Here is a 27,505-nt window from a genome sequence, read left to right as displayed (position 1 = left end):
ATGCATTCGCTGCTTCAGTGGGGGCCACATCCCACAAAAGTGCTCTCTCTGCCACCAGCTCTGACCAAGATCCCACAAGGGCAGAGAGCTCCACCAGAAAATCATCTTTTATGGAGGTGGCTCTCTGACCCCAGCCTTCTGGCGGACATGAGTCTTCCCCTCAACCTTCAACTTCGAAGGACAGTGGGTCGAAGAAACAGTCTGGGGACTCCTCTCACAAGTTGAAAAAGAGAGCAGGAAGTCCCCTCAGCAAGCCTAGGGAATAGCCAAAAGTGATCACCATCTTGCTTGATATCCTCAGCACCACTGGCACCAAGTTCATCTGGCACCCACTCCTCTCTTCAACGGTCGGTGCCCGGTATCGTTGATAGGCCCACAGACCCTTTGGGCACAGGCACGGAATCTTCAGTACAGAGAGACACAGGCAAATGCCCTAAGACACTCCTAGTAAGCGAGTTGTTGTCAGTACCACCAGCAACACTGGCTCATCTGGCACCAGAGAGATCAGTATGGGCAAAGTCTCCATCTCCCCTGGCACCACCACTAACACCAGGATGCTCGGTACGAGCAGAATTCCATCAGCCTGGTGACCTCGCTATGTTGGAAGCTCCTGACTCTCTGCCCCTTGGTACCAAGATCATGGAACAGAGCCATGGCCAACCAAGCAGGATTTCCCTACAATCATGCCATGCCCCTCTGATGTCAAGTGAGGGATTGGACAGTGAGTGGGACCCCTGGCTGCACACCAACAGCCTGTCTAGAAGGCACTGAGCGTCTCCTGGGAGCCCTCCAGGCAAGCCCCCTAGGCTACAGCATTGCAGGTCTCGGAACCCCAAGAAGTGGAGAGCAAGAGGTGGACAGAGGAGGTGGTCATACCCAAGGTCATATCCTCGCCTTTGCCGAAATGGTCATGCTGTCGCCACCTTCCATGATGGATGACTTCTGCTTATTCCAAGAGCTGGCGAAGAGAGTGGTGGACACTCTCCACATACCATTGAAGGGGGTTAAAGATATGCACCACCAGCTTATCAACATCCTCCATGCTTCATCTACCTGCAAGGGTGAAAGTGAGCCAGTACGGGCTGGTACGGCATACCAGCAAGAAGCTGGTACCCGCCCATATGCAGCCAACATTAAAGCACTGCCAAGGCAGCACTTTAACGTCCCTGCCCCTTTTGCCTTCCCCATCGGCAGCCTTGCCGGTAGGGTCTGTACTGACAGGGCCACCGACAGGGGGTGGGGAGGAAGGGGTAGTGTGGATGGGCTGGCTGGGGGAGGCTGACCCCCATCCCCGCCCCTCTGCCCGAGGCCCCTTCCGCCCAGCCCCTTCTGGGGGCTGGAGCCAGCCCACACACTGGTAAGAATTTATTATTACTTTCACCCCTGTCTACCTCCAAAATCACCCTCCTGATCAACAAGGCCATCCTAGACCCAGCTAAGACTGTGTGGCAAACCCCAGCCTCAGTGGCCCAGACGTGCAAGCAGGTGGACAAAAAATATGATGTTCCCACCAGGGAATCAGAGTTCCTATTCACCCACTCACTACTCAGTTCCATTGTGGTGGATGCTGTGAACTCTCGTGGCTGACAGCACCACCTTAGGACAACACGCTATGACAGACAATGGAAGCCCCTTGATCTTTTTGATAGGAAGGCATATTCTTCGGCCACCTTACAGTTTAGAATTGCCAACTACCAGGCGCTCACAGAAAAGTACAACACGAATTACAATAAATGATACGACTTTACTGATAAGCTGCTGGAGAGTTCCCAGGATTCCTTCTAGGCCATCATCCAGCACGGGCAACCGGTAGCAAAAACATCTTTGCAATCAGCCCTTGATGCTGCCGACACAGCTGCCAGAACCACTTCACAGCTGTTATAATGAGATGGGTGTTGTTGCTCCACCTCTCGAGATTCCTGAAGGAGGTGCAGCCTATGGTGGGGGACTTCCCCTTTGAGGGTGTGAAGCTCTTCGCCGAGAAGACCGACGCCTCTCTCCACTCAAAGGATCCTAGGGCCGCTCTTAGGTCACTGGGAATCTACACATCAGGGCAAAAGAGACATTTTTGCCTTCCATACCAACAGAGGCCTTATTCGTCCTAATTCCCATCACAACGGAACTATGAGCCCCAGAGGAAAAAGGAAAAGTTCTCAAAGCGAAAGCCTTCAGGCTCCCAGTCCTCGACCCAAATGCCTGCCCCTAAACACCACTTTTGATGGGCAGGTTGAGGCACCGCGATACCACTTCCCACTGCTATCCGTGACCATGCACCCATTTGGCGACCATTTGGCAGCATTCTGCAGTGCCTGGGAGCGGATAACCTCAGACAGATGGGTCCTAGAGATTGTCAGATCCTACTATTCCATCCACTTCACCTGTCTGCCCCCTCCACAACACCCTTTCCCATCCCTCTTCAGGGACCCTTCTACTACAGCGGGAGATAGGTTGCCTCCTGCAGATAGGAGCCTTCAAACCCATACCTCAGCATCTACCAGGCAAAGGCTTCTATTCTCGCTACTTCCTAATATTCAGAAGGAAGTGGGGTTGGAGACCCATCCTGGACTTCAGAGCTCTCAACAAGTTTGTCAAAGCTCAGCAGTTCCAGATGGTCACCTTATCAACGATCATTCCAACACTGAAACAGGGAGACTGGTTTTTGGCCCTCGACCTACAAGATGCCTACTTTCACATTTCAATACTACTGGCTCACAGACTTCTCCTCGAATTTACCCTGCAGCATGACCATTACCAATACAGAGACCTTCCCTTGGAACCTTCTTTGTCCCCGAGAGTATTTTCCAAAGTTCTCTCAGTGATGGCCACCCAGATACAATCACAAGGGATAATGATCTACCCTTACCTGGACGATTGTCTTCTCAGAGCCTGGTCGCTTCAGGGAGCTCTTTGAGCCACCAAGGACACAATACACTTGTTCATAGGCCTACAGATCAATTCCCAGAGGTTGATGCTCACACCAGTACAATGCCTGGAATTCATAGGGGCTGACTTAGATGCGCTCAGGCCAAAATCTTCCTACCTCAGGACAGGTTTCTATCCCTGATATCGCTTATAGACACAGCTCAATGCAGCCCTCAAATGCCAGCCAGAATCTGCCTCCAGTCCCTGAGGCATATGGCAGCTAGCATGGCGGTGATTCCACATGCCAGACGTCACATGTGATGCCTACAGCTGTGGTTCAGCTCGGTTTACAGACTGAACAGGGACAGTCTGGTCAAACCCCTGTCACTGCCCACCAGGATCAGGAACTCCCTGGACTGGTGGAAGAACCCAGCCAATGCATGCAAAGGGATCCCCTTTTTTCAGGCACCACCTTTGTAGCTCCTTCCCACCAATGCATCCCTCATATGATGGGGCGTGCATTTAAACAGCCTCACAGCGCAAAGCAAATGGCTGCCTGTGGAGATATCCTTGCATATCAACTCCTTGAGTTGAGAGCGGTCCGGAACACCTATGCCCATTTCCTCCTGCTGATAACAAAGGATCACATATAAAGATCCTAATGGACAACATAGCCTGCATGTATTATATTAATCATCAGGGGAAGCCAGATCACCCTCTCTTTGCACAGAGGCAATGAAATTGTATAACTGGTGCATCTCTCACAATGTTACCTTATCCGTGGCTTACCTTCCGGGCATACAAAACATGATAGTGGACAAACGAAGTCACACATTCCCGCACAACCACAAGTGGGAGATGCACCCATCAGTACTTCACAACTTATTCACACAGTGGGGAACATCATCCACAGATCTGTTTGCCACTTACCAGAACAAGAAGTGTCCACGATACTATTCCAGGGCAGGGGTCAGTCAGCACTCTCTGGGTGATGCCCTCCTCCTCCCATAGGACAAGGACCTTCTTTACTCCTTCCTTCCATTTCCTCTTCTGCTGAAGGTCCTGCTGAAGATAAAGAGGAACGGCACTCACATAATTCTGATTGCTCCCACAGGGCCGAGACAGGCCTGGTACCCTTACCTGATGCAGCTCGCAATGTGTACCTGCAGAAATGGTCCAGGTTTCAGATTTGGTGCACGTCCCACCAAATCTCTCCAGTATCAGCAACTCTTCCACATATTCTGGAATATACCCTGACCCTTAAAAAATTGGGGTTATTGCTGTGCTCTCTCAGGGTCCACCTAGCAGCTATTACAGCATTTAACCAACCTGTAGAAGGGTACTCAGTACTATTGCACCCGACCACTGAAAGGTTCCTTAAGAGAATAACAAACCTCTTCCCTCAACCTCGACTTCCTACCCCCTCGTGGGATCTAAACCTAGTGTTGAAAGGGCTGACTAGGCCCCCTTTGAACCTCTGGCTACCTGTTCACTAGCATACCTATTGATGAAAGCGGTCTTTCTGGTTGCAATTACCATGGCTAGAAGAATAGGGGAAATAGCAGCTCTGATGGCTCATCACTCATACACAGTATTCTTCTCTGACAAGTTTCAGAGTAACAGCCGTGTTAGTCTGTATTCGCAAAAAGAAAAGGAGTACTTGTGGCACCTTAGAGACTAACCAATTTATTTGAGCATGAGCTTTCGTGAGCTACAGCTCACTTCATCGGATGCATACCGTGGAAACTGCAGCAGACTTTATATATACACAGAGAATATGAAACAATACCTCCTCCCACCCCACTGTCCTGCTAGTAATAGCTTAGGCCACATCCAAGGTTCATCCCTAAAGTGACCCCCTCGTTTCACATGAATCAGTCTATTCACCTTCCCGCCTCCTTCCTCAAGCCTCACTGAGACAATAGGAAAGCCATATTGCATGTCCTCGATGTCAGGAGACCCCATGCATTCTACCTCAATAGGACAAAGGCCTTCAGGAAGTCTCCTAGACTATTTCTCTCTATGGCAGAAAGATCTAAGGACTTGGAAATATCAGCCCAAAGACTCTCCAAGTAGATCTCTAACTGCATCAGACGGTGCTACCAAATTCGTAACATGATCCCTCCAGCCTCGATCCGTACACATTCCCCGAGATCCATCTCCTCCTCCATCACCTTCCTCAAGAATGTCCCCATTTGAGATCTGCAGAGCAGCGACATGGGCATCAGTCCACATCTTTGCAGAACATTATGCAATCAGCAGGGACTCCACCTTGGATGCCATCTTTAGCTCTCTCATCTGTGACTAACCCACCCCCCAAAGTCCCAGCCCTCCAAGGGGGGTACTGCTCAGGAGTCACCTACAGTGGAGCACCCATAAGGGGACACATCTTGAAGAACAATCAATACTGAACCATCATTACTGAACAGGGTAGCTTCTTTTATATACATGTAACATTCAAAAGTTTTCAACTTTAATATTTTTCAAAAATCCTTGAGTACAACAGTATGGAAGTTAACAATGAATAATACCACTTGGGATAACTTGAGTTTATTGTAACCTATTGCTTCTAAAGCAACTGAGATTCCCATATGATTAAAAACCAGTTTGTTAATTGCCAGTTTGCTTCAATATAATCATCCAATGCTTGCTTCATGCCTGGTATACATATGCTTATGTTGCTCTGCCATAGTACTTTATTGCAAAGGATGCACAAGCTAAAAGGCTGGCTAATTTTATGCTCACTATTAACATTTTTAGCAATGTAAATGGAGATAATAAAGCCAATCAAATCTCACACTCCACAGTATAGGCTGATTATCTGCCGTGGTGATAAAGAATGTTTCCCTCCATGTACAGCACTGCACAGTTAGCTAAGTGCTTATGGGAGACTTCCTTTGGCACAGATATTGGCCGCTGCCCAGGTCAAGATGCTGGATTAAGTGGACTAGTGGTATCCAAGTCAATATGGCAAATTTTATGTTGATTTGTTTGAAAACTGTCCATTCACACATCATAAATGTTATGTTGATTGATATACAAATTCTTAGATTGACACATACATGAAATCTGGAAGGAGTTCTGATGTCCAATATGAGTTTTGACATATGGAACCAAAAGCAGACAAGCAACTGTTTATTTCAGGGGGGGGCATTATGTCACCTTTTTCATTATAACATATCTAGGGTGACCAGATGACAAGAACAAAATATTGGGACACATGGGGAGGCAGCCACAGGCTCACCCCCCCACCAGGGCCAGCTCTAGGTTTTTTGCCACCCCAAGCAAAAAAAAAAAAAAAAAGCCAGAGTACATCAGTCGGGACGCAGGACAAACAACTAAATAGCGGGACAGTCCCGATTTTATCAGGACGTCCGGTCACCCTAAACCTATCACAATCTAATTTCTCTTTCCAGCATATTTCTTAAATCAGCTCTGAATTAGAGTCATATGTTGCTCAAGGATCGCAAGAGATTTCTGTAACTCATAGAAAATCTAGTGAAATCTTTAAATTGATCAAGGCTCTAATATCTGCACCCCCTTATGCTCGCCCCAGAAAGTTATGTATACACCTGAAAAATGCATGCTAGATCTATAAAGTGTACATAGACTAGCTGTGAAGGTTGTGGCATTTATAGTATAAATTATGAATGATTAAAATGAAGTGTATTTTAAGAGCTGGTAGCTGAAAACCAATGCAATGTACTCTTAATCCAGTAGCATTGCCTTGAGCTACTCTGAGGCCTCTTTTTAAACTCAAACATTAGCACAAAGCACACCTCTGACTGCAGGCATTTAAAGATCAACAGGGGCCAAAAAAGCTTTTAAGATCCAGTGAAACCAGGAAAACAACCATGTTCCCTTTCAGTGTCAAGTTAGATTGCCGTCTTACGAGTGCAGCTATTTCAGGTACAGAGTGCTTAGTGGTTTGGGTCTTGTTGTGTGGAGAAAGTGTTCCATGGAAAACATCTGTTTCTTTCACCTGCAAACCACAATGTGCTGTGAAAAGGCAGGACTGTAACCACAGAGACCCAAGGGGATGTGGGAAATCTGGCTCATAGGGATGAGCATGATTTTCTGAAACATGGTATCGAAAAGAACACTTAAAAGGAGAGGATGCTTTTAAAGCATATGATACACCGCAAATTGGATAGATCAGGTTGCTTTTAAGCTTGAAGTTCTTACTGGATGCTCTCATTATGTTCATAATGGTAATTGTTCAGTTCTGCTCAAAATCGTGACAAAATATGTATATATTTTGCAGTTACTGTAAAATTCTCATTGTTTTACTACAAGAGAATTAATTCTTGGTGGGGAAAAAAATCAATTGACAGTCAACTACTGTACAGAAAACAGAACTTCTTTAGTGACTATAAAATGCACAGTACAGCTGGTGTTGTTCTGTTAGTGCTCTCATTACATATTTTTCAGTCTAAAATCAGATGCAGATTTCATATGTGTTGTTACATCCGATGGCCAGATCCTCTGCTGGTGTCAGTCATCAGAGTTCAGTCAAAGTCAATAGAGAACTTACATGCCCTGATGATTGGCCCTTAATTCGTTCTGAAAATATTTATCATTGAATAAGGGGTCAGATCTTCAGCTGGTGTAAATCAGCGTCACTCCATTGGCTTCATGGAGTGCTGTGAATTTACACCAGCTCAGGATCGAGTCCAAAGATGGTTACCATTTGGGATTGTTGTTCGATGTCCCAAGCATTTCAAGCATTGTGCTGTTTTGAGGTGTAACTTCCATTGGTTTAGATAAATTCTGGAACAGTCTCATGTTCTTTTGATTTATCAGGTGAATCAGTGTAGCGTAGTGTAGTTTCTTTCCCCCACCTAAATTCCATGTTCTGTTTATATGAACTTACTGGGTACAGGTTAGCATTTTTATTAGTTAACTCTGTATCAGAGCCAGCAAGCTGAACATCAAGAGTGAGGGAAAAGAGGCCAGAAACAGACTGAAACTTCCAGAAAGATGAAAAATCATCAAAATGGAGTGTGACAGCAGGATAGGTTTAAAAAAAAAATACAAGTAAAAGAGAGAGAACCCTAGGACCACCTGGTTAGCATCCCAGAATACTGAGAAAGGGGTTGAATTAAATAATAATACCCCTAAGCCAGAGCTAAGACTTGCAAGTCAAATCTCCAACACTAGAGAAGCTTCTAGAGGTATTGATCATTCACAGATTAAGGGAACAGCTGCAGATTGGTCAAGCAGGAGGTCATCATTAATAGAGAAGCAACACAAGAGAAGAGCACCACTGCTGTTCCAAAACCATAGCGAATCATCCCCTTTATAAAGAACAATTAGGTGGAAGGAGATTGCTCAGTAGTGTAACTGCAGACATCAGATTTAGAATATTTATACTACTTGGTATAAAAGGCTCAAAGAAGCCAGCAGAATTAAGACAAACTTGTCCTTTTAAAGCAGATCGTATGAGTGTGTGGGTCAAGTCTTATCTGCTCTGCGTGGACATTAAAAATCCCCTGGCATGTTTTCTAGGAGTAAGGAGTTGCCATGGTTAAAATTTACCCTCTTCCCCTGTTTTTGTTCTGTCAGCTGAGTGCTGCCCTCTGCCCCAAAAGTGGCTACATTTCAGTGTCATAGTAAGTATATGACAGGTTTCAGAGGAACAGCCGTGTTAGTCTGTATTCGCAAAAAGAAAAGGAGTACTTGTGGCACCTTAGAGACTAACCAATTTATTTGAGCATGAGCTTTCGTGAGCTACAGCTCATGGTTTGCTTACCATTTCAGGTGCTGCAGGTGACTAGCCTCTGTGAAAATGAGGCTATTTATTTAGATGGCTAAATGAAAATTTAGGTGCCTAACTTTAGACAACCAAATTCGAGCATGTTGGCCCCAAAGCTACATCATCCATCCATGGTGTAACCCCACTGAAGTAAGCAGAGCTGCTCCCTAGATGAATGAGGCCTCTGTAGTCTAGACATTCTGAACAGTAATGTGACAAAACTGTAGAAAAAGGAAACACCCTTAATAATACATAATTCCTTGGATTTATTTTGCTGACTCCTTTTTTCAGCCATATATCAATGCACAGGAGTAACTATTCCCTAGCATATTTCCTTTTATCCTTAATAAATCTGTGTTAATGGTGTTCATTTCATCTGACTTGGTAGAATACCTACAGGTTTTATTTTTTGTTTAATCTTACAGGGAAGGATGACTTTTGTCACTAAGACACAGGACTTGGGAGCCAGGAGATATGTGTTCTGCCCCTGCTGCTGCCTCTGTGACCTTGGGCAAACTTGTCTTGGTTTCTGCAGTCTATAAATGGGGGATAATAATATGCAGCTATTCCTCAGGGTGCTGTGCTGCTGTGCTTATTGCTGTTTGTAATGCACTTTGAGATCCTTGAATGCAAATCTGTAGTAGTGCAAACCACAATTTTATAGCTTACACTTTCAGATTAATTACAGTACAGCCATATAATATGTGCAGACTTCAGATGTAAGCCTTTTCAGTACGGAGATGCTTACCAGCACACAGACATCAGGGAGCGTACCCTACAGAGTTAAATATCCAAACAACTTAGGATCCCTGGAGAGTCAAGCTCCAGACTGAACACTATTGTCACTTTAAATCAATAACCATGGATTGCAAAGAGTGGCATTACTTCTACTTTGTGTTGAGAGAAATTTCCCAGTCTGTCTCATTTAAATGATGGGGTTGCCATTCTTCATATCAGAAGGCTTGCATTTGCTACCATATAAAGAAACTTAAACAGTGCTCAGTGAGGAACTGGTCCCGAAATCCTTATGCAGGCCAAAGTCCCATTTACCTTTAGTGCCCGAGTTGGGGCTGCAAGATCAAGCTTGTTGTGAGACTGCTTCCAAAGACACCATTGCATATCTAAAAGCAGCTTATAACCTCACAGTGTGTGTCATCAAAGACACAATGAATGGGGCTAAGGTAAATGATGCAGCAGAGTATTGCATAGTATGGTATTTCAATCACATGGATTAGAAAAAATAATCAAATAAATGGCTTTCTAATGGCATTCCCTCTTCCTCTTCCAGAGGCCATGGTCAAGGATGATATGAACAACTACATCAGTCAATATTACAATGAGCCCAGCAGTGGTGAGTTTTCTTTAAAGATTTAAATTTAAACTGAATTGCAGAGTATCAGACATGTGTAACTGCTGTATTGCACTGAATGACATAGAACAAGCAAGACTGAGCGATTAAGTAGATCAGCCTGGGAAATTAAACCAATCTCTAAACCTATCATGTTTTCCATGAAAGTTTATATCAAGGTGATAGTCTCTAAAGGATAAGGGACCTGATCTTGCTCCCACTGAAGTCATCCATAATGGTTTCAAGATCCAGGTGTGCATTTTTCCTAGAGTAAGTTATCCAGTCAATAGAGTGGTTCAAATGGCCATGGAAAAGAAACCTAGGGAGGAAATAAATGAATAGAAAATCAGCTGGAAGTTAACTTGCTGGGAACCTTTTAGAAACCCCTTGCTGGGAACCTTTTAGAAAGGCTAAACTGAATGAATGAAGAATAAGAAAACTCAATGCCAGACAACATTGACTTGTGAGCAGAAGCACTGCATCATACTTCAAATGGATTTTTTACTTTGTGTTGAATTGTAGCCACTAAAGGGTCATAACATATCATTTTGCACTGCACTGAACAGCTTTCATACACGAATACCCAGTAGTTTGGATTTTAAAAGGTATGCAATAAAGCAAATAGTCAAAGCAGTTCACTTGACTCTGTGCAAATTTGGTTAACAAAAATACCACTGCTTGTGTGGCATTTTTATGTTCCACTTAAAAAAATTTATTCCCAAATGTGTTTAAAAATAATCAGGAGTATATCAGTCCCATATACACCTTCCTGTGTCCGAGTGACCACAGATTCCATTATGGGACATTTGCAAATACAGTATTTTTTGGATACACAAATTTTAAACTGTAAGCTCTTTGGGGTAGGGGCTGTCTTTTTTTGTTCTGTATTTGTACACCACCCAGCACGATGGGGTCCTGTTTTATTACTAGGGCTCCTAGGCACTACAGAAAATACAAATAAAATATTTCTATGAATGTAATCAGCTCTCTCCACTTATCAAACAATTTTACATGAAAATATGCTGTCGAGACTATCTTCACAGATTTCAGAGACAGGCTATTTTCAATAGACATTTCTATTATTTTACTTACAGACAGTGGAGTTCCTGAAGCTGGTATTTGTGTCATTACCACAACAGCCATTGACGTGCACCACCCCAACATATCTTCTGACCTGTTCACAGTGGAAGTGCCCATAAAGATAGGAAGTAATGGAACTTCTGTTAGTGTCACATCAGGCAGTGCCTCCAGATCTACAGACAGCTCTGTAACCAGAGCCCAGAGTGACAGCAGCCAAACCTTTGGCTCTTCCACAGACTGCAGTACCACCCGGGAGGAACCCTCTGAATACTGCCCCTTAGACAGGGCTGGGAATGCAAAACATGATCAAATGGAATCTGCAAGGCATAGGGTCAGCAATGCAGTAGTTCAGGAACTGTTATCATCATTGTCAGAGGATTCTTGCTTGACACAAAAAGGCTTAGATCCAGTCAACCTTAAATTGCCTAGTCCAGCAGGGTCCACCAAAGCCAGTCCTGAGCTGGAACATAGAGTGAACATTTACAACAAGAAGAACCAAGAGAGCTTTGATGTGCTCCAGATTAAGCCAGTTATTCACCTTCAGCAAACTGCCTCGGTGATCAATGAAAAGTACAAATCTTTGGAATCCAAAGAGCAAAAGATGAATAGGGTCCCAGATTCATAGTTCTCCACAGTGGTAGAAAAGGACGAGACATTCTAGAGCTTTAATGGCGCCCTCAGAACAATCACTGGCTGGATATCTTGCTCCTTGCGTGGTTTGAATGAATTGAATATTCATAAAATGCATGAGTTCTGAGAGCCAACATGAATCCATGACACTTCTAGCTTCAGAGGTCCTCAGGCCAATCCCTGGATGAAGAGAAAACGTTCTATATTACAAAACAATGACCTCAAAGATGTACATATTCTTAATCTTGGTTTTGTGAGGTTTTTTTAAAAATACAACAACAATTTTTATGGAACTCTGATCAGCCTTCTATCAGGTCAAGCTTCAGCAGGGTATGGTACATGCAGATGTAAACTTCTCCTTCTACGATTTCTTACTGTCCCTTTGTACATGACAACAGCTGTAAACCCCTTTGTACAAATTCTGCAATTATTTTTGTTCTTCCCAAAATCTTTTTTCAAGGAGCACTTTGGGTGATGCAGATTAAAGGGAAAAAGTGTGATCTGTTTTTATTTTAGCATGAGCTCTTTAAAAACAATATTTTGGAAAAGAAAATATCATTTTCACTTCCAAGTCAACACGAGTGAAAAATGGACATTTTGCAAATTCAATTTTAATTAAAAAAACCGAACAAATAAATGTTCATTCAGTGTTTTTATTCACAGATTTGTAGGTAAGCTAGATTCATGAGATAATTACTGTGGCTTTAAATCTTCCATTTTGGAAAATATTTTAATCTCATTTACATTTGACTCTGAGTTTAATGAAGTAGTACATTGAACTCACTTGAATATACAGTGACTATTGAAAGTGGACACAAACTTTTTTTTATCGTCACAAGAACTTTTAAGACAGTTCAGCTCCTTAAGACAATTTGAAAGTTAATGCTAAGGTTCTCCTCTAACCTAGTAGTATCTAGCAGCAGGTGTAATGCCTTTGGCCCAGATCCTCAGCTGTGGCTGAGGAGTACACAGTACAACACAGGAGTTTATGCCAAGGTAGATAGGCCAGCTATGTGCTCAGCTCATGCCCAGGGATAAGTTAGGAGAGCCAAAAGGCTGCTTGCTGTAACTTAACCAATATGGAGACCAGACCTCTTTTCCCCAGCTGCATACCGCCTAAAGGCCACAGGGAGAGGGCTGGCATAAGGACCAGTACACCAGTTGTATGCCACTGGCAGATCCCCCTGCAGTGGGGTCATCCTCCCATAGCCAGCTGTTATTATTTATTATTATTTGCATGCCAGATTTAAGACTTATTTGCACCAGTGGTATGACCCAAAGCAACCACAGTACAGCTTAGAGCATGAGGCATTGAGGTTTTTTTTTTATTTATTTATAGTTGAATTGTTTACAATTTACAGAACAGATCCAGTGAAAATCCATGTGCTTTTCTGTCCCTTTTAGGTACAGCGCTGGTTTTATGGGAAGGTGTATTGATCAAATCCACCTTTAGAAGTATTAGGGGCCCAACTGTCCTGGCAAACACACATATGCAGCTCCTAGGGTTTCAGTGGAAGTTACCCATGCACTGTCAAGGACAGTCAGGCCCTAGAACACTTGCCCATATGTGAAAATTGGACATTGTCAAAGGCAACGATTGGTTAATATCTCAGGAAATTATCCATTTTATGGTCTACTTGCTAGACTGGAGCACTTGCAAGTATTTCAGCTGTCAGTTGGGATAAGAACATAGGACCTGCCATTAGCAGGTCAGACCAATGGTACATTAGTCCAATAGCCTGTTTTCATCAGTGGCCAGTTCTGGGTGATTCGAAGGAAGGAGTAAAACCTGCACAGTGCACTTAACTGTGTATTACTGTACCATGAAGAGGAAGGAGACTTTCTGACCTCAGCTGGTGATCTGCTTATGTTCCCTAGCTAGCAAAACTGCTGCTGCTGGTTTTAATCATATAAAGTTTTAGGAAACTTCCTTTTGCATCCATAATATTTTGCATCATGGGGTTGCATTATAAGTGATATCCATGTTCTAGTTTTAATTTGCGGCACCCTAATTTCAGTGAGTGCCCCCTTATTCTTCTGTTAGATGGCTGTCTAGAAAACGAATTCACAAAACACAACTGTTTCTGCTCATAAGACTAAGTGGGCAGTAAAGGCCAGTTTTTCAGGAGTGCTCATCATTCACAACTGGGGCCAGGTTTTCAAAAGAGCACAGCTGCTCTGTAGGCACCTGAGTGGGAGCTGCTGGGTGGTGCCTTTGAAAATGGCCACAAATGGGGTCAGTCAAAAAGCTCCCCAACAGAAAAGGCACAACTGCTTTCCCTTTTTTTTGTTTTAAGCCAGAGATCCTTGCAAGCTAGCCAACTGCAACTTTCTGTGTTTTTAATTGAAGTATGTGATGTCTGGCTTTAATGAAAAGCCATATATGGTCCTACTATTTGCTAGATGGATACACTTCTCCACCATACCATTCCCCAAACTTGTACCTGCTTCCCTAGGGAAAGTTAAAAAGGAGACATGAGTTTCCATAAGGTTCCCCTTCAAAGTAGCTCTACCCTGGATGCTTCATTTATATATTTGGACAATAAATGCTTATTCATTTGCATTTTGCTGAGTCTTGTGGAGAGCGTGGTGAGTGAGTGGAATGAGCTTCCAAGTGAAGTGGTAAAGTTAAGTACTAATATCTTTAAACAAAAATTGGATGACTGTGTGGAATTTGATAGATTGAAGGGGATCGTTAGTTCTGTGCTTGGGAGAAGCCAACTTCCTTCTTGGGGACTGGAGGGAATTTTGCATTGATCAGTCTTTTTCCACAGATCAGCAATGGATTTTTTGCTTTGTATGGGAGCATTTTGTCTTTCAATGACACACCCAGCTTTTAAAAAGCATCCAGTCAAACACTCCTTCCAGGCATGCAGTGTTCCTGGCTGGCATTTGGTACTGTACAGCTGTGTAACTATTTTTTAAAAAGCCAAGACAAACACTTATGCATGAGCTTAACTTTACTACTGAGAGTAGTACTAGAGATTTGTTACTAACAGCAGTAAAATTAAGCACGTGAGTAAGTGTTTGCAGGATCAGGACTGAAGAATTCATTTTTATCAAATTGTGAAGTATGTTAACACAACGAAACGTGCATATAAAACACTTCTGTAACCCATGCACGCTGTGGGTATTTGTAATTTACATAGATAAGTAGCCAGTCCTAAGTGCCCTCTAAGCTGTGTAGCCACACAGCCGGCTATAAAGGGCTGCAGCAGCAGTGGACGGGGACTGGGGAGGGGAGCAAGTTGGGGTGTGCAGGGCTGCCACAGTTCTGGGAGCTCACTTGCTACTGCCAGCGGGGAGGGAGGGGCCCCGCCCCCGGAGCTCGCTGCTGTCGGCAGGGAGAGGGCTGGGGGGAGTTCTCTGGCCCCAGGCCCAGGGCAGCCTGCCTGCACCCCCCCCCCAGCTGGAGCCCTCACTCCACCCCCACCCCAATGCTCTGCCCCAGCCCTTGAGTCCCCTCCCACCCCCCTGAACCCCTCATCCCCAGCCCATCCCAGAGCCCTCACCTCAAGCCGGAGCCCTCACCCCCTGCACCCAAACCCTCTGCCCCAGCCCTGAGCCTCCTCCCACACTCTGAACCCTTTGCCCCCCACCCCCATTAATTTAGTTATGTGCACCAATATGAACGTGGTTTGTCACACATCACCTCCATATGGGTGCACATAACAAAATTCATTCTGCACATGAGAGGAAAAAATTAGAGGGAACAGTGGCGGCCACTGCATTAAATACGTTTATGAAGTTCAGTGTATACCTTGCAAGGTAAGTGTGGTATGACAATGACAAACATATTACTCATAGTAACCTATACTCATTTTCCGCCATGCCACAGGGGGAAAAGCCTGGGAGAAAGCATGGGGGGAAGGGAAGTGATACTAACAAGCTAGCTGACCTGGCACCAGATCTTGATTTAATGTGGGTATAATTAGAAGAGATGAGATTTAAGTTTCCAATATCATAATTTAATGAGTGAATCCAGCTTCAGGGTGGTAGAAGGCTGTATCCACTAAGGTTAACATCTGTTCAGCGTACAGTGCTAAAAATAGCTGCCCATTCTTACATACACTGCTCAGATCTTATTCAATTTAAATATTACGGTATCACAGCCTGCGTGGGCAGAATAAAATCATTTGGGGTTATTTCTTCCATTTTCCTCACTGCCAATTATTAGGATCCCTCAGAGGCTGTTGTGTAAACTAAAGAGCAGGCGGCTTTGGGAGTCAGAAAGCACATCATAAAGACAGCTCAAAGTTCCAGTATTCCAATATGCATTCCAAGTTCCAATATTCTAACCCCTGCTTCTTGCACCCTAACTGCTAAGGCAATATGGCAGGCAGCATCAGCTCTCTGGTCTCCCATCTGCCCATCACCAACTAACGCGTCAGAAAATTAGCTAGGCCACAAAAGCTGTTTGTTGATCTTCATGAGCTACAGAAATTGAATTAAAAAAACCAAAGAGCTCAACTCGTTTGGCTTGAGAGCTCATTATAATGATAAGCCCTCTGTCACCTAAGAGAGCTGCTGTTACTTGAAACCATCTTCCTCATTCTTGCATTTGGACTTATATTACCTGGCCTGTTACACAAAGGATTTTATTTATTTTGTTTTATTTTAAGCATTTTGGTCAAATTATTTTGTTCTCAGGACCTGGATCCTTTGCTTTTAAATTACTCGCTGACAGACAAGTTCATTGTCTGGGATCAGCCAAGGAGAGTCTCATTCTCTGCTGACATCCCCCCGCATTTCCCACCCCCATCCCGGCTGCCCAACGGGGTCAAGTTAGTTCACAGTTCTTCTGCCTTTTCCCTGCATGTAATTATACATAAGGGATGCTGCTCCCCCACCTCAGAATAATAGAAGACACCCATACCAACCAGGGAAAGCAATCACACGTAACAATGTCTACAAACCAGAGGAACAATGTTAATAGTTCTAGTCATTGGGCTGTAACTGTATTAGAGATCATGCTCCTGAGGTGTGCTAATCACACTGTAGAGCAGTCCAGGGGTTAATCACACAGTTGTGTTTTGATATTGATCACATCTGAGAAGAGAATATGATCTAATGTGTTCTACATTATGCGCTGCAATGCACATCCATTGTAGTGATTCTATGGACCAAGTAAGGAGCCAGAATTTGCAGGTGAAAAATGTATTCATGTCCTTACTGTTGTTTCAGTATATATGTATTTTTGTGATCACCCCACCCCCGCTACTCAATGATGTGATCGTACTGCCTTGCAAGTCTGAAACTAAATGAAACAGATACTTGGAATGCCTGGGTACCAAGGGAGCTGTTTCTCACAGCAACAAACCACATGAAAGCTCTCAGAACATCAGCTCCTCCTTATGTGAATTGGTTGCAGCTCCCAGACTGCAGGTAATAAAGGCAAGTACCCAGTTTGTTGCTAAGATTACCCATAGGATTTGTAAAGCAGGAGGGTTATTCTCAGAATACCTCCCTACTTTACCTCCGTTTGGCTTCTCAAATGCATGAGCACACCAGCACTTTTTATCTTAAGACTTTTGGAATGTATTTAATGTTTATAGAAGTAGAGGATTAATAGTGAGAGCCACATCCAGTGCAGACAGAGCCCAAGATTGCCCGTTCTGCCTTACCAGGACACCTCAGGCATGACTTGAAACGTCCCTGAGATTCCAGTGCGGGGGCGGGGGAGAGTTAAGCAGAGGCTGCCAGTTTGAAGTTCAAATCAACATTGTTATTAACAGCATCACAGATGCAGAAGAGAATGATTGGGAAAAGCAAGGACTCAGCAGCCTCTGTGACATCTGTCCATCCACATCCCAAACCTATTTTTGCTGGAGCAGCGTCAATGCTAGTGGTTCCAACAGCAAGCAGCATTGTGTAATGTTCTGGTCATGTGGCTTCATGAAGGTATGAGGCTGTTGAAGGGGAGGCCAGACCCAAGCTCTCCCTCTCTCAGGGTGCAAGTTTGGTCCTGATCCGAGTCCCGTGGATGACAAGGGGCATTGGAGCAATCCCTGAAAACATCTAGCCAGCCAGCCCTACCAAAGATTTGTTTTCCAGAGACCATGTTTGGAATTCTCCCACCCACCCAGAACTGAGGTTGATTTTGTTTGGAAGGAAAATACTGGAGGGGAGTGTCCCTGGGGCAACCCAGCTACATGGGGTTCAAGTAATTTTTCAGAGGTGTATTCAGGCAGTTCTTTGCTCATCATCAGTGGAGCTTCCTGTACTCTGTTTGTTCTATGTTGTGTTTAACCAGGAGTAAGTGAGTCCTTCCTTTCTCTGCTTAGTTGATCCCCTAGCAGTGATTCATGTATCAATCCTGGGAGCCTGGAATGTCTACCTTAGTGCAAGTTACAAGCACAGGGTTGCAAAGGAAGTGGCAGGAACTATTTATAGCTGAACGCTCAGGCAAACATGAGCCAAAATAACGTGCTATCATTTAGTGCCTCATTGTGCTCGGGACTGTCCAAACGTATAGGAAATGATGGTCCTTGCCCCAAAGAGCACAGAGGCCAAAAGACAAGATATGGGTGACACAAACAGGTTGGAAGGGGGGAAGGGGAAAGGATGCTGTTACAAAAAGAACAGGCTGTTTTAGCTCAGACTAGGGGGTGTGCCTGGTCCTAGAGATGTTAGCTTTTTATCTGCCTTTAGTGTTGTTAGGTTTTGTATATGTCACAGACAAGAAAAGGATACATTTTGGGGAGGGGCTCAGTGGGCAAATGAGCTTGGGGGATGGGGGCAATGTTAGGGCTCAGCACAAGGAAAGAGCCAGAACGACAAGAGAATTGCAGGAGCCAGCCAGGCAGAAGTGACAAACCAGTGGCTGCTGGGGACACAGATCAGTATTTTCTCTATGCGTTAGGCCAGATTTATCTCCTCTTGTCTCCAATGGTCATTATTATTTTGTACAGAAGCTGAAGGGCCCTACTTTTGTATCCCTGTCAGGAGCTCACAGCATGTACCTAGTTTCCTTTGGCTTTTGGCTGGCATCTTTGCTAACACATCCAGCAGTAAAGTGTGGCTAATAACAAGGGCTCAGCCAGGCAAATGCACAACACAGAGCTTCAAAAGAAGAGGAAATAAGATAAAATGACAAAAGAGCAAAATCTCTCCAGGCTGCAGCTAAGAATGTACAGCCCCAGCCACTGTTACGTTAGCTTATACTGCAACTTGTGCCTCTTCTCCCTTCAAGACTCCCAAAGCCTGAGCCAGCTTTGTCACTGCTCAGGCAGCTTCTTTCCTGATAGCTGCTAATAGTACACCTGTGACTCAATTAATTCCAGCTGGATTTGCCTCTGCACAAAGACTGTGGTTTGCAGGAAGTGGCTGTTTGCAGCTCAGCTCCCTTGGTGAATAGAAAGAGACTGCTCCTGCTCCTTTCCCAGGCAGCCTAGTACCAGTTCCTCTAACAAAATGAACTAGGACAAATGGAGAGGGGAAAAAGGAAACCCTTTAAAAAGAGGGAAGGATGGATTCCTGTTTGCTTTGGGACACAAGCTACCAAATGGAATAGCACAGTGATCTATGGAAGAGAAGAACTAAAAGGTAATTCTCTGTCATTCACCATATTCCACTCATGTGCCTCTTCACAATATCTAACGGGAGGTTTTATGGAGATTTCAAAGGTATATGACCTCTCTCCTTTCATACTGAGCTAGTGCTTCTGTCCCACTGCTGGGGTGAGGGAAGGGTTGGGGAATAACGCTCTGGTATTAGATCTGTGCATGCAATTCCCAGTCCTTGTGTGAATTGTACTACAGAGTAACTAGTATGTAACTGAATAATACAACCTCTGGAATCGCCGTAGTCTGTGTGCTGAGAGCAGAGGAAGGATGAGACTTGGGAATCTTGGATGCCATCCCAGGCTTTGGAGGGAAATGTGTTCTGGTGGACACAGACTCTCCTGCCCATTTCCCGCAGCCTGGTCCCTTTTGACTTGTCCCAGCTCACTCTATTCTCCACCCTATGCTCCTCATCCAGTCTTCTTAGGCAGTCTTTGTCTCCCTCCCTAGGCTTCTCCTCCCCCAACTCTCATTCCCTTCCACATCCAGTCCCAAACTCTTGGTCCAGCCACCCCCCAGTTTTCCCTCCCACCCCAACTCTTTGCACCCAGTCTCCTTGCCCAGCCAGTGCCAGTCCCAGATCCCCACTGCCCCCAGGCTGGATCCCAGCCTGCACCTCCATCCCAAGGCTCCTCATCCAGTCTCAGTCTCTCCCCCACCATCTCCCTGGCTTCTCATCCCAGGCTCTTTGCACAGCCAGTCCCAGCTCTCCACCCCCATACGCCAGCTCCTTGTCAGATCTCTCCCCCCTCCCTACTGCCGCTGTTCTCCCCTCTCCCCCACTGTTTCCTAGTCCCAGTCTCCTTGGCCAGCCAGGGCAAAGCCTCCTCCCCATCCCCCAAAAGCTCCTCATCCAATCTCACTGGCTTTCCTCCCCACAGATCTCCCCCATCCCCCACAACTATCTGGCTCCCAGTCCTGGTCTCCCACTCTCTCCCTAGGTCCAGTCTCCTTGCTGAGCCAGTACCAATCTCCCCTTCCCAACTCCCAATCACAGTCTCACCCGCCTCCAGATCCAGTGTCACCAGGCTCCCACTGTTCTGCTTTTCCCTCCTCGCACTTCAGCTTTTGTATATTCGGCATTCAAGTTAGGTGGCTTCCTCTTCCACGCTGCCTGGCTGACAGCAGGAGTCACTGAGAGCACAGGAGAGCCGAACTCCTGGCTCACTGGTCCGTTGCCTGGCCTCACCCCAGCCCAGAGCAGCAATTACAGCAAACATCAGGCTTCGCCCTTGTCACCCTGGGCTGGAGCATACGTGACGAAAGTCAGACTGGTCAGACTCCGCACTAAAAAACGTGAGAGGCTTGAGTGTGCTAGTGAGGATAGACTCTGTGGAGATATTCTCTGCTAAAATCAAAGTTGCAGTTTATTTTAAACTTGGCTACGTTGGGCAGATTTTCATGGCAAAAGGCACCCTCTGGCCAAATACAAGGCCTGACACAAAGGCCACCGCCTGCCCTCCCTCCCCACCACCACCAAATTTCAAGTCCCTGCTTCAAAGCACAGGACAGGAGGGGGGGGAGAGTTTTTATTTGCCACTAAGGCGGGCAAAACAATGTATTGTTCCCTGCCCACCTTCTCAGAAACAGGGGAACCATTATGGCTGAAATAAAAAAAATTATTATTCAGCCTGAAGTAGGCACCTAGCTTGGCAAATTTCAACCCAAAGTTATTAGCAACTGCAAACAGGGTCTTGTAATGGGAAGTGTCAAGCAACCTTAACAACAAAGGTCAAGCAGCCCAGTCTAGAATACACCCTGGCCTCTGTTTTGAAGTTCTGCTCCATATGAAGCCACTGCTGCAGCAGAGAGCAGGCAGAAATAGGATCTTTTTTAAATGAAGTGAAATGGAAAAAGAGCTGGAGGAGGAAGAGAACTGGCCCATGCTCGTATACATTGTGCACTCTCAGCCCACGCTCTAATCAGAGTGCAGCTGGTAATGAAACCAAATCTCTGCTCCAAGTTTTCTGGCACATCAGGCCTCCCTGCCACAGGAGGGGGTATTAATGTAGGTGCTAAGGCACTAGAAATCCCCTATTAGATATTGCCAGTGGGTGGAGAATTCAACTGTGCTGAATTTTTGCCATTCACTCCTGTTCTGAAATGTATGTTGGTGCCTCTCCCCTGCACCCTCACATCCTGCAGTAAGTGATTGTTTCACACGGTGTAGATGGAAGTCGGCTATGGCATGGAACTCTTTGGAAAGCCACCTGGACCTGAAAACAAACAGCAACTGCATTGGACTGGAGGGCGGCACTAGCTTAAGACAAAACAATGCCATCAAGGAAGCACAGTGCAGCAGCAGCTTTAAGTGCCACAAAGGCCATTGAGATGCAAGGCTCCTTCCCTTCTGCCCCCACTTTTCCATTTTGGCTTTAAGCAGTCAGTGTAAAATGATGGGTTTTGGCTTCCTAGGTTCCAATGCAGGGAGCGGGGACATTTGGAATTGGCGTCTGGCAAATATTTAATCTAATTAGGTCCAGAGCTGATTGCACGTCTGTTGTTGAAATTTATTGTTGGTCTTGGAAGAGACGATTGGCAGCGCTTCATGCAGTAGCACTGTGTTCCCACCCTGTACGCAATCTGTCTGATCACTCTGGGCATGGGGGAAATGAAGCAGAAGGATCTCCTCCCTTCCCCACCCCCCCGGCAACCCCCTTTTGAATGTTTTTTTGCATGGATTTCACATTAGCCACAGGCCTCTCCCCCTGCCAGTGCCCAGATATGGGACCCAATGTGCTGGACACAAAATAGTCATCAATGCAAGAAACGTGATATGCTGTGGGATTCACCCCTTTATCGTAAATAACTTTCTGTAATGATTTTTCAGCTGTACAATGCAGGGGGCACCAAATGCCTGTGAATCGTAGGCAACGTTGGGACTGAATTGAGTGCTGTCCTTTGAAGTGCCAGGACGGGTCAGAGAGATGCACTCTAGAGCAAGCAGAGCCCAGGGGTGAGAGAGAGGGTAGTTCAGCCTCCTTTCCCATTCGGTTTTCTGATACAGCTATCGCCAAGGGTGCCTGTCGCAATACCATAGCTGCCTCTCCTCTGGGGCCTGGCCTGCCAATGTCAAACAGCCACCACAGGGTAATGACTGGCTTGAAGTGGTCGTGGAGAAGTAAAAAGCCCTAGATCCCCTTCCCACAGTGCTAGCTGAATGGAAAAGTACAAACAGGAGGTAGTAACAAACAGTGCAGTAAAGATTGCAGTAAATGTGAAGATTGCTTTGGAGTCTGCCAGCTCTCAAAAATGTCTAACCTAAGTACCCTCATGCCTAGCCAGTACTGACATGGGCGTCTTCTGACGAAACCCTAGATGCAGCCCAGCATAGTGGTGGGGTCCTGGCTGTGGGTTGTAATTCCTTTAAGACACCAGCTCTGACTTACACCCCAGTTTATGTGACTAGAGGTGTTATCCACTGAACGAAATATAATACCAACAGCCTGACCCCTTCCTGATGAGTAACAAGTCCATGGCACTTTTGGTAAGAGGAATGTTCCTATGCAAGATCTGGCCAGCATCTAGTTCTCCATTCACCCTACCTAAATTCCCATGTTTGGGCGAGGACTGTAGGCAGGAGACTAGGGGTAGGGGAACGATTTTGAGTGTACCTGCCTTGCCCATTGTGCTTTGTTGTGATTTGACTCATTAATATCCAGCCCTCTCCAATCTGGCCCTTTTTCTTCACAAATGCCCTCATAGCCACCTTTGCCTTCAGAAGAGGCCCATGTTGTGATGCCCTGTACTGCCTAGCTCCTTTCTTATAGGCTCTCACTGGGCCTATGCTGCTAACAGCCATGTGTTCCTAGTTCACACTAGTTCCTAGTGACTCTTTTCTACCATTGAAGGGCTCCAGGTTATTGCATGCCCTCCTCCACCTTATTCTCATGAGCATCTGTTGAGCCCATGGTAGGCTTTGCAACTTTATCCTCTTCTCACTCTTTTTTTTCCACCTCCCCCACTTCCCCCTGTCCATGCCTCAGACACACTCTCTAACTTTCTCTGCTCTTGCCAGCACCATCAACTATTACTGGAAAAAGCTAACTGCTTGTATCACATGTTTGCCTCACGCTCAACTGCTTCAGTGACCCCCACGCTTGGTGTGTCAGCCATTTTGTCACTGCCACTAGCTTTAAACCCAATAGCCAAGACTGGCCATAGTCTAGGTCCATGAGGAATACTCATCCTCCAAATATCTTGATGCAAACTCGGTGTCTGTGTCCCCACAGTCCAGCTCTGTACACTTGTCTGTATTTAGGGGCTGGTGTGGTTTCTGTTAGATCTTGTTAAACATCACTCTGCTACACCTTCTAGCACAAATTGCTCCTAAAGGATTTGTCACTTTAAGTTACTACTACAAAAAATACACTTGCAGGGACTTTTGCTAAGACCCATTGGTTGGAAATCATGATAGAATGTTGACTACATTTAAAGAACTTACAGCTCTGATTCGACTTGGACTATTACCCTGGTCAGCAATGCTTCAGAGCACACTGCACTGTTAAGAAGCTGGCCTGGCTTGCAAAGTTAAACATGGACTGTGGTTGAGCTGTAACTTGCCAAATAACATTTCACTGATGACTTGTACATTTACATAACCAGATTATTTAAGTAGCCAAACTGTTACTGTGTACGCAGCCTTTTTCTAAGCAGCTGGGAAAGCAAATCCACCCTGGCACAACTTCTAGGATCAGTAACTAGGGAGGAAGAAAATCTGGAAAGGGCTGTCTGGAGACAGTGGTACAGCAGGAAGATGGAGGAAAACTCTGCAATATCTTGTGCTGGGTTACCACTGATGTGTAGCTGTCTGATTTCACTTTTATTATATAGAAGTTAGGGCCAAAGCATTAGCTATTTATTAAGGAGTTTTTGCCCTGTGTGTTTAAGGCTCTTCAGATAAATTTGTATTTTGTGATTGAAAAGTAAGCCATTAATTAGTAAGAATGGTGTAAGTTTCCTTAGTAACTAGTGCAACTTCTGTAGAGCTAACCCATTATTTCCAAGAAAGCCTTTGCCATGGTAGCTGTCTTTTCCAGAGCCATTTGGAGGTGGTATCTGTATGGCAAGCCGTAGCCTATTGTATAGTCAGGCTGTTAGTTAACACCTAGTGAATTGTCTGTGACTTTGAGCTCCAGTGACCACATTCTGTTACATTAAGTGCAGATTCCACCCCCCTCCCTTTTTTTTTTTTTTTTAAACTCACTTTCCTCAGGGGACATTCAGAGACCCACAGGCTTGTATCTAGGAAATCTGGTTCCAGCCACACAGGCCTTGGGCCATCAGTACATAGAGTCAGCCTTTGATTTAGCAGCACCACTCATTCATGATCTGTGTCATAAATATAAAGGGAAGGGTAAACACCTTTAAAATCCCTCCTGGCCAGAGGAAAAACCCTTTCACCTGTAAAGGGTTAAGACAACCTCACTGGCACCTGATCAAAATGACCAATGAAGAGACAAGATATTTTCAAAAGCTGGGGGGAGGGAGAAACAAAGGGTCTTGGTCTGTCTGTGTGATGTTTTTGCTGGGGACAGAACAGGAATGGAGTCTTAGAACTTAATAAGTAATCTAGCTAGAGATGTGTTAGATTATGATTTCTTTAAATGGCTGAGGAAAAGCTGTGCTGAAAGGAATAGATATTCCTGTCTTTGTGTCTTAAGGTTTTGCCTAGAGGGATTCTCTCTGTTTTGAATCTAATTACCCTGTACGGTATTTACCATCCTGATTTTACAGAGGTGATTATTTTTACTTCTATTAAAATTCTTCTTTTCAGAAACTGAATGCTTTTTCATTGTTCTTAAGATCCAAGGGTCTGGGTCTGTGGTCACCTATGCAAATTGGTGAGGATTTTTACCAAACCTTCCCCAGGAAGTGGGGTGCAAGGGTTGGGAGGATTTTGTGGGGGAAAGACATTTCCAAACAACTCTTTCCCAGTAACCGGTTAAACATTTGGTGGTGGCAGCGAAAGGCCCAGGGCAAAGGGTAAAGTAGTTTGTACCTTGGGGAAGTTTTAACCTAAGCTGGCAAAAGTAAGCTTAGGAGGTTTTCATGCAGGTCCCCACATCTGTACCCTAGAGTTCAGAGTGGGGAAGGAACCTTGACAACCTGTCTTGCCATTAATGCCCAGCTAAGAATGCCCTTTTCCTCCCATGAGGGGACAGAAGCCAGAAATTAACAATACCTTATTTAGCAGCGCTCAATAACAGAGAATTTTACTAGGAGGCTATGCCAAGCTGTACATATGGAGAGGCTTCTGCAGGTATAAGGGTTGAGGATAATAGTTAAGCTCTTCTTTACCTTCACCAAGTGCCCTTTTGCAGAAAAAAGTTAGTCTGTGATAGTCTTGAATTCTCAGTTGATGTCCTAGGAAGCTAAGTTTGCTGACACTCATAACAGAAGGGGCATTATATTAGGGGAACTATATAGCACTTTGTTGCATAAATGATTGTTAGCACCGAGACCTCCTCTATATTCCCTGTACCTATCTTACAATAGAATATTTCTCAGAACTCCCAGTCACTTGAATCATTTATTAGAGTCAGATGTAGCTTCACTGTTCACACCACTTACAATAGTTAAGAATTCCATAGCATTCATTGCTTAGCAATTCATCCATAGCTTTCTGTTGACTCTCCTCTCTTTCTGCACAGTGGTTTCTTTATCTTCTTAACACTCTCAGACAGGCTGTCTGAAGTTTCTGGTTTTGATGGAGCAGTTATTCTCTCTCTGGGTATGAAAACGATACGCACCAACTTTGCTAGATTGTCATTAACACAGTGATCACAAGAAAGCAGAACAGAATATCAAAGTAAATTAAAACTGGAAGACCATATAAAACTGAGACTTGCTAGAAAAGAATCAAGAGATAAGGACATTTTAAAGTATATTTCCAGGGAGCCCCATTGGACTTCTGTGACCCACAGCCTATTGCTAGATGCACTATTAAGAAAAGCAGTAAATGAGTATTAGCTACTGTTTCCTCTGACTAGTTAAATTTGTCTAAGTTTTGTAAATAAGGTTAAGATTCTTTAACTGTCACTTCTAAACATTAATAGTGATTTGTTAAATCAAAACAATGTTTAGAATGGACATTAAATTGTCTAGAAATAGCTAATTGTTCAAATGCATATTAGTTTCCTGCAGGGGTCAGTGTTTGGGCAAAGCATAACTACACACATGCTTGTCACTTGTAGCATATACACTTTATGTAAAAGAACTTCACTAACAAATCTGCAATATAGTGTTTGCCACTTATAGTGCTATATGTTGGAGATAATAGCATGTATAGCAGCCCAAGTAATTCATCCACAGTTAAACAGAATAGGTCTCTGTTGTTGGCATATTAAACAATTCTATAATACCACCCAAAATTGAGCTTTGTAAAAGCTCCTTTAAGATACACACAGTGACTAAAATAATTTTGATTTCTGAAGGCTTTCAAGCCCATCCTTCCGATGGCAGTTCTTAAAAAGTTAGTAATTTAAGCCCACAGTGTAGTCCAGCAGCTACAGACGTTTTCTTTTTAAAGCAAAATAGTTGTTCCAGAAAGAATATAAAACTCTTTCAAGGAGTTTTGCTTTGCATAATAAATACTGTGGGGATGTCATAATAATTAGGACGGAAGAACCCAATGCACAGCTACAGACTAGGGACCGAATGGCTAGGCAGCAGTCCTGCGGAAAAGGACCTAGGGGTGACAGTGGACGAGAAGCTGGATGAGAGTCAGCAGCGTGCCCTTGTTGCCAAGAAGGCCAATGGCATTTTGGGATGTATAAGTAGGGGCATAGCAAGCAGATCGAGGGACGTGATCGTCCCCCTCTATTCGACGTTGGTGAGGCCTCATCTGGAGTACTGTGTCCAGTTTTGGGCCCCACACTACAAGAAGGATGTGGATAAATTGGAGAGAGTCCAGCGAAGGGCAACAAAAATGATTAGGGGTCTGGAACACATGACTTATGAGGAGAGGCTGAGGGAACTGGGATTGTTTAGTCTGCAGAAGAGAAGAATGAGGGGGGATTTGATAGCTGCTTTCAACTACCTGAGAGGTGGTTCCAGAGAGGATGGTTCTAGACTATTCTCAGTGGTAGAAGAGGACAGGACAAGGAGTAATGGTCTCAAGTTGCAGTGGGGGAGGTTTAGGTTGGATATTAGGAAAAACTTTTTCACTAGGAGGGTGGTGAAACACTGGAATGCGTTACCTAGGGAGGTGGTGGAATCTCCTTCCTTAGAAGTTTTTAAGGTCAGGCTTGACAAAGCCCTGGCTGG

General features: G+C 44.7%; 1 protein-coding gene and 1 long non-coding RNA gene across 7 annotated transcripts in view; one reads left to right on the top strand and one right to left on the bottom strand.

Annotated features, from left to right (window-relative positions):
- Nucleotides 1-12,312, top strand: part of TMEM266 (transmembrane protein 266) — a 193,240-nt gene extending 180,928 nt beyond the window's left edge. For all 6 annotated transcript variants that reach the window (XM_075132987.1, XM_075132988.1, XM_075132986.1 and 3 more), the window contains 2 exons: nucleotides 9,906-9,968; nucleotides 11,060-12,312. In XM_075132987.1, coding sequence (XP_074989088.1) covers nucleotides 9,906-9,968; nucleotides 11,060-11,670 — 674 coding nt within the window. In that variant the 3' untranslated portion in view covers nucleotides 11,671-12,312. The remainder of the gene's footprint in view (nucleotides 1-9,905; nucleotides 9,969-11,059) is intronic.
- On the bottom strand, nucleotides 1,759-27,174 carry LOC142073373 (uncharacterized). Its single transcript, XR_012670207.1, has 5 exons — nucleotides 25,811-27,174; nucleotides 11,058-11,855; nucleotides 3,793-3,927; nucleotides 2,864-2,989; nucleotides 1,759-2,041 (listed from the first exon to the last, which is right to left on the bottom strand). It is a non-coding gene; the product is annotated as an uncharacterized LOC142073373 (long non-coding RNA).
- Nucleotides 27,175-27,505: the final 331 nt, after the last annotated feature.

The sequence above is a fragment of the Caretta caretta genome, chromosome 10, assembly GCF_965140235.1.
Source record: "Caretta caretta isolate rCarCar2 chromosome 10, rCarCar1.hap1, whole genome shotgun sequence".
Lineage (NCBI taxonomy): Eukaryota > Metazoa > Chordata > Testudines > Cheloniidae > Caretta > Caretta caretta.
Note: the sequence above shows the minus strand (reverse complement) of the source record. Positions and strands in the feature narration are given on the sequence as shown.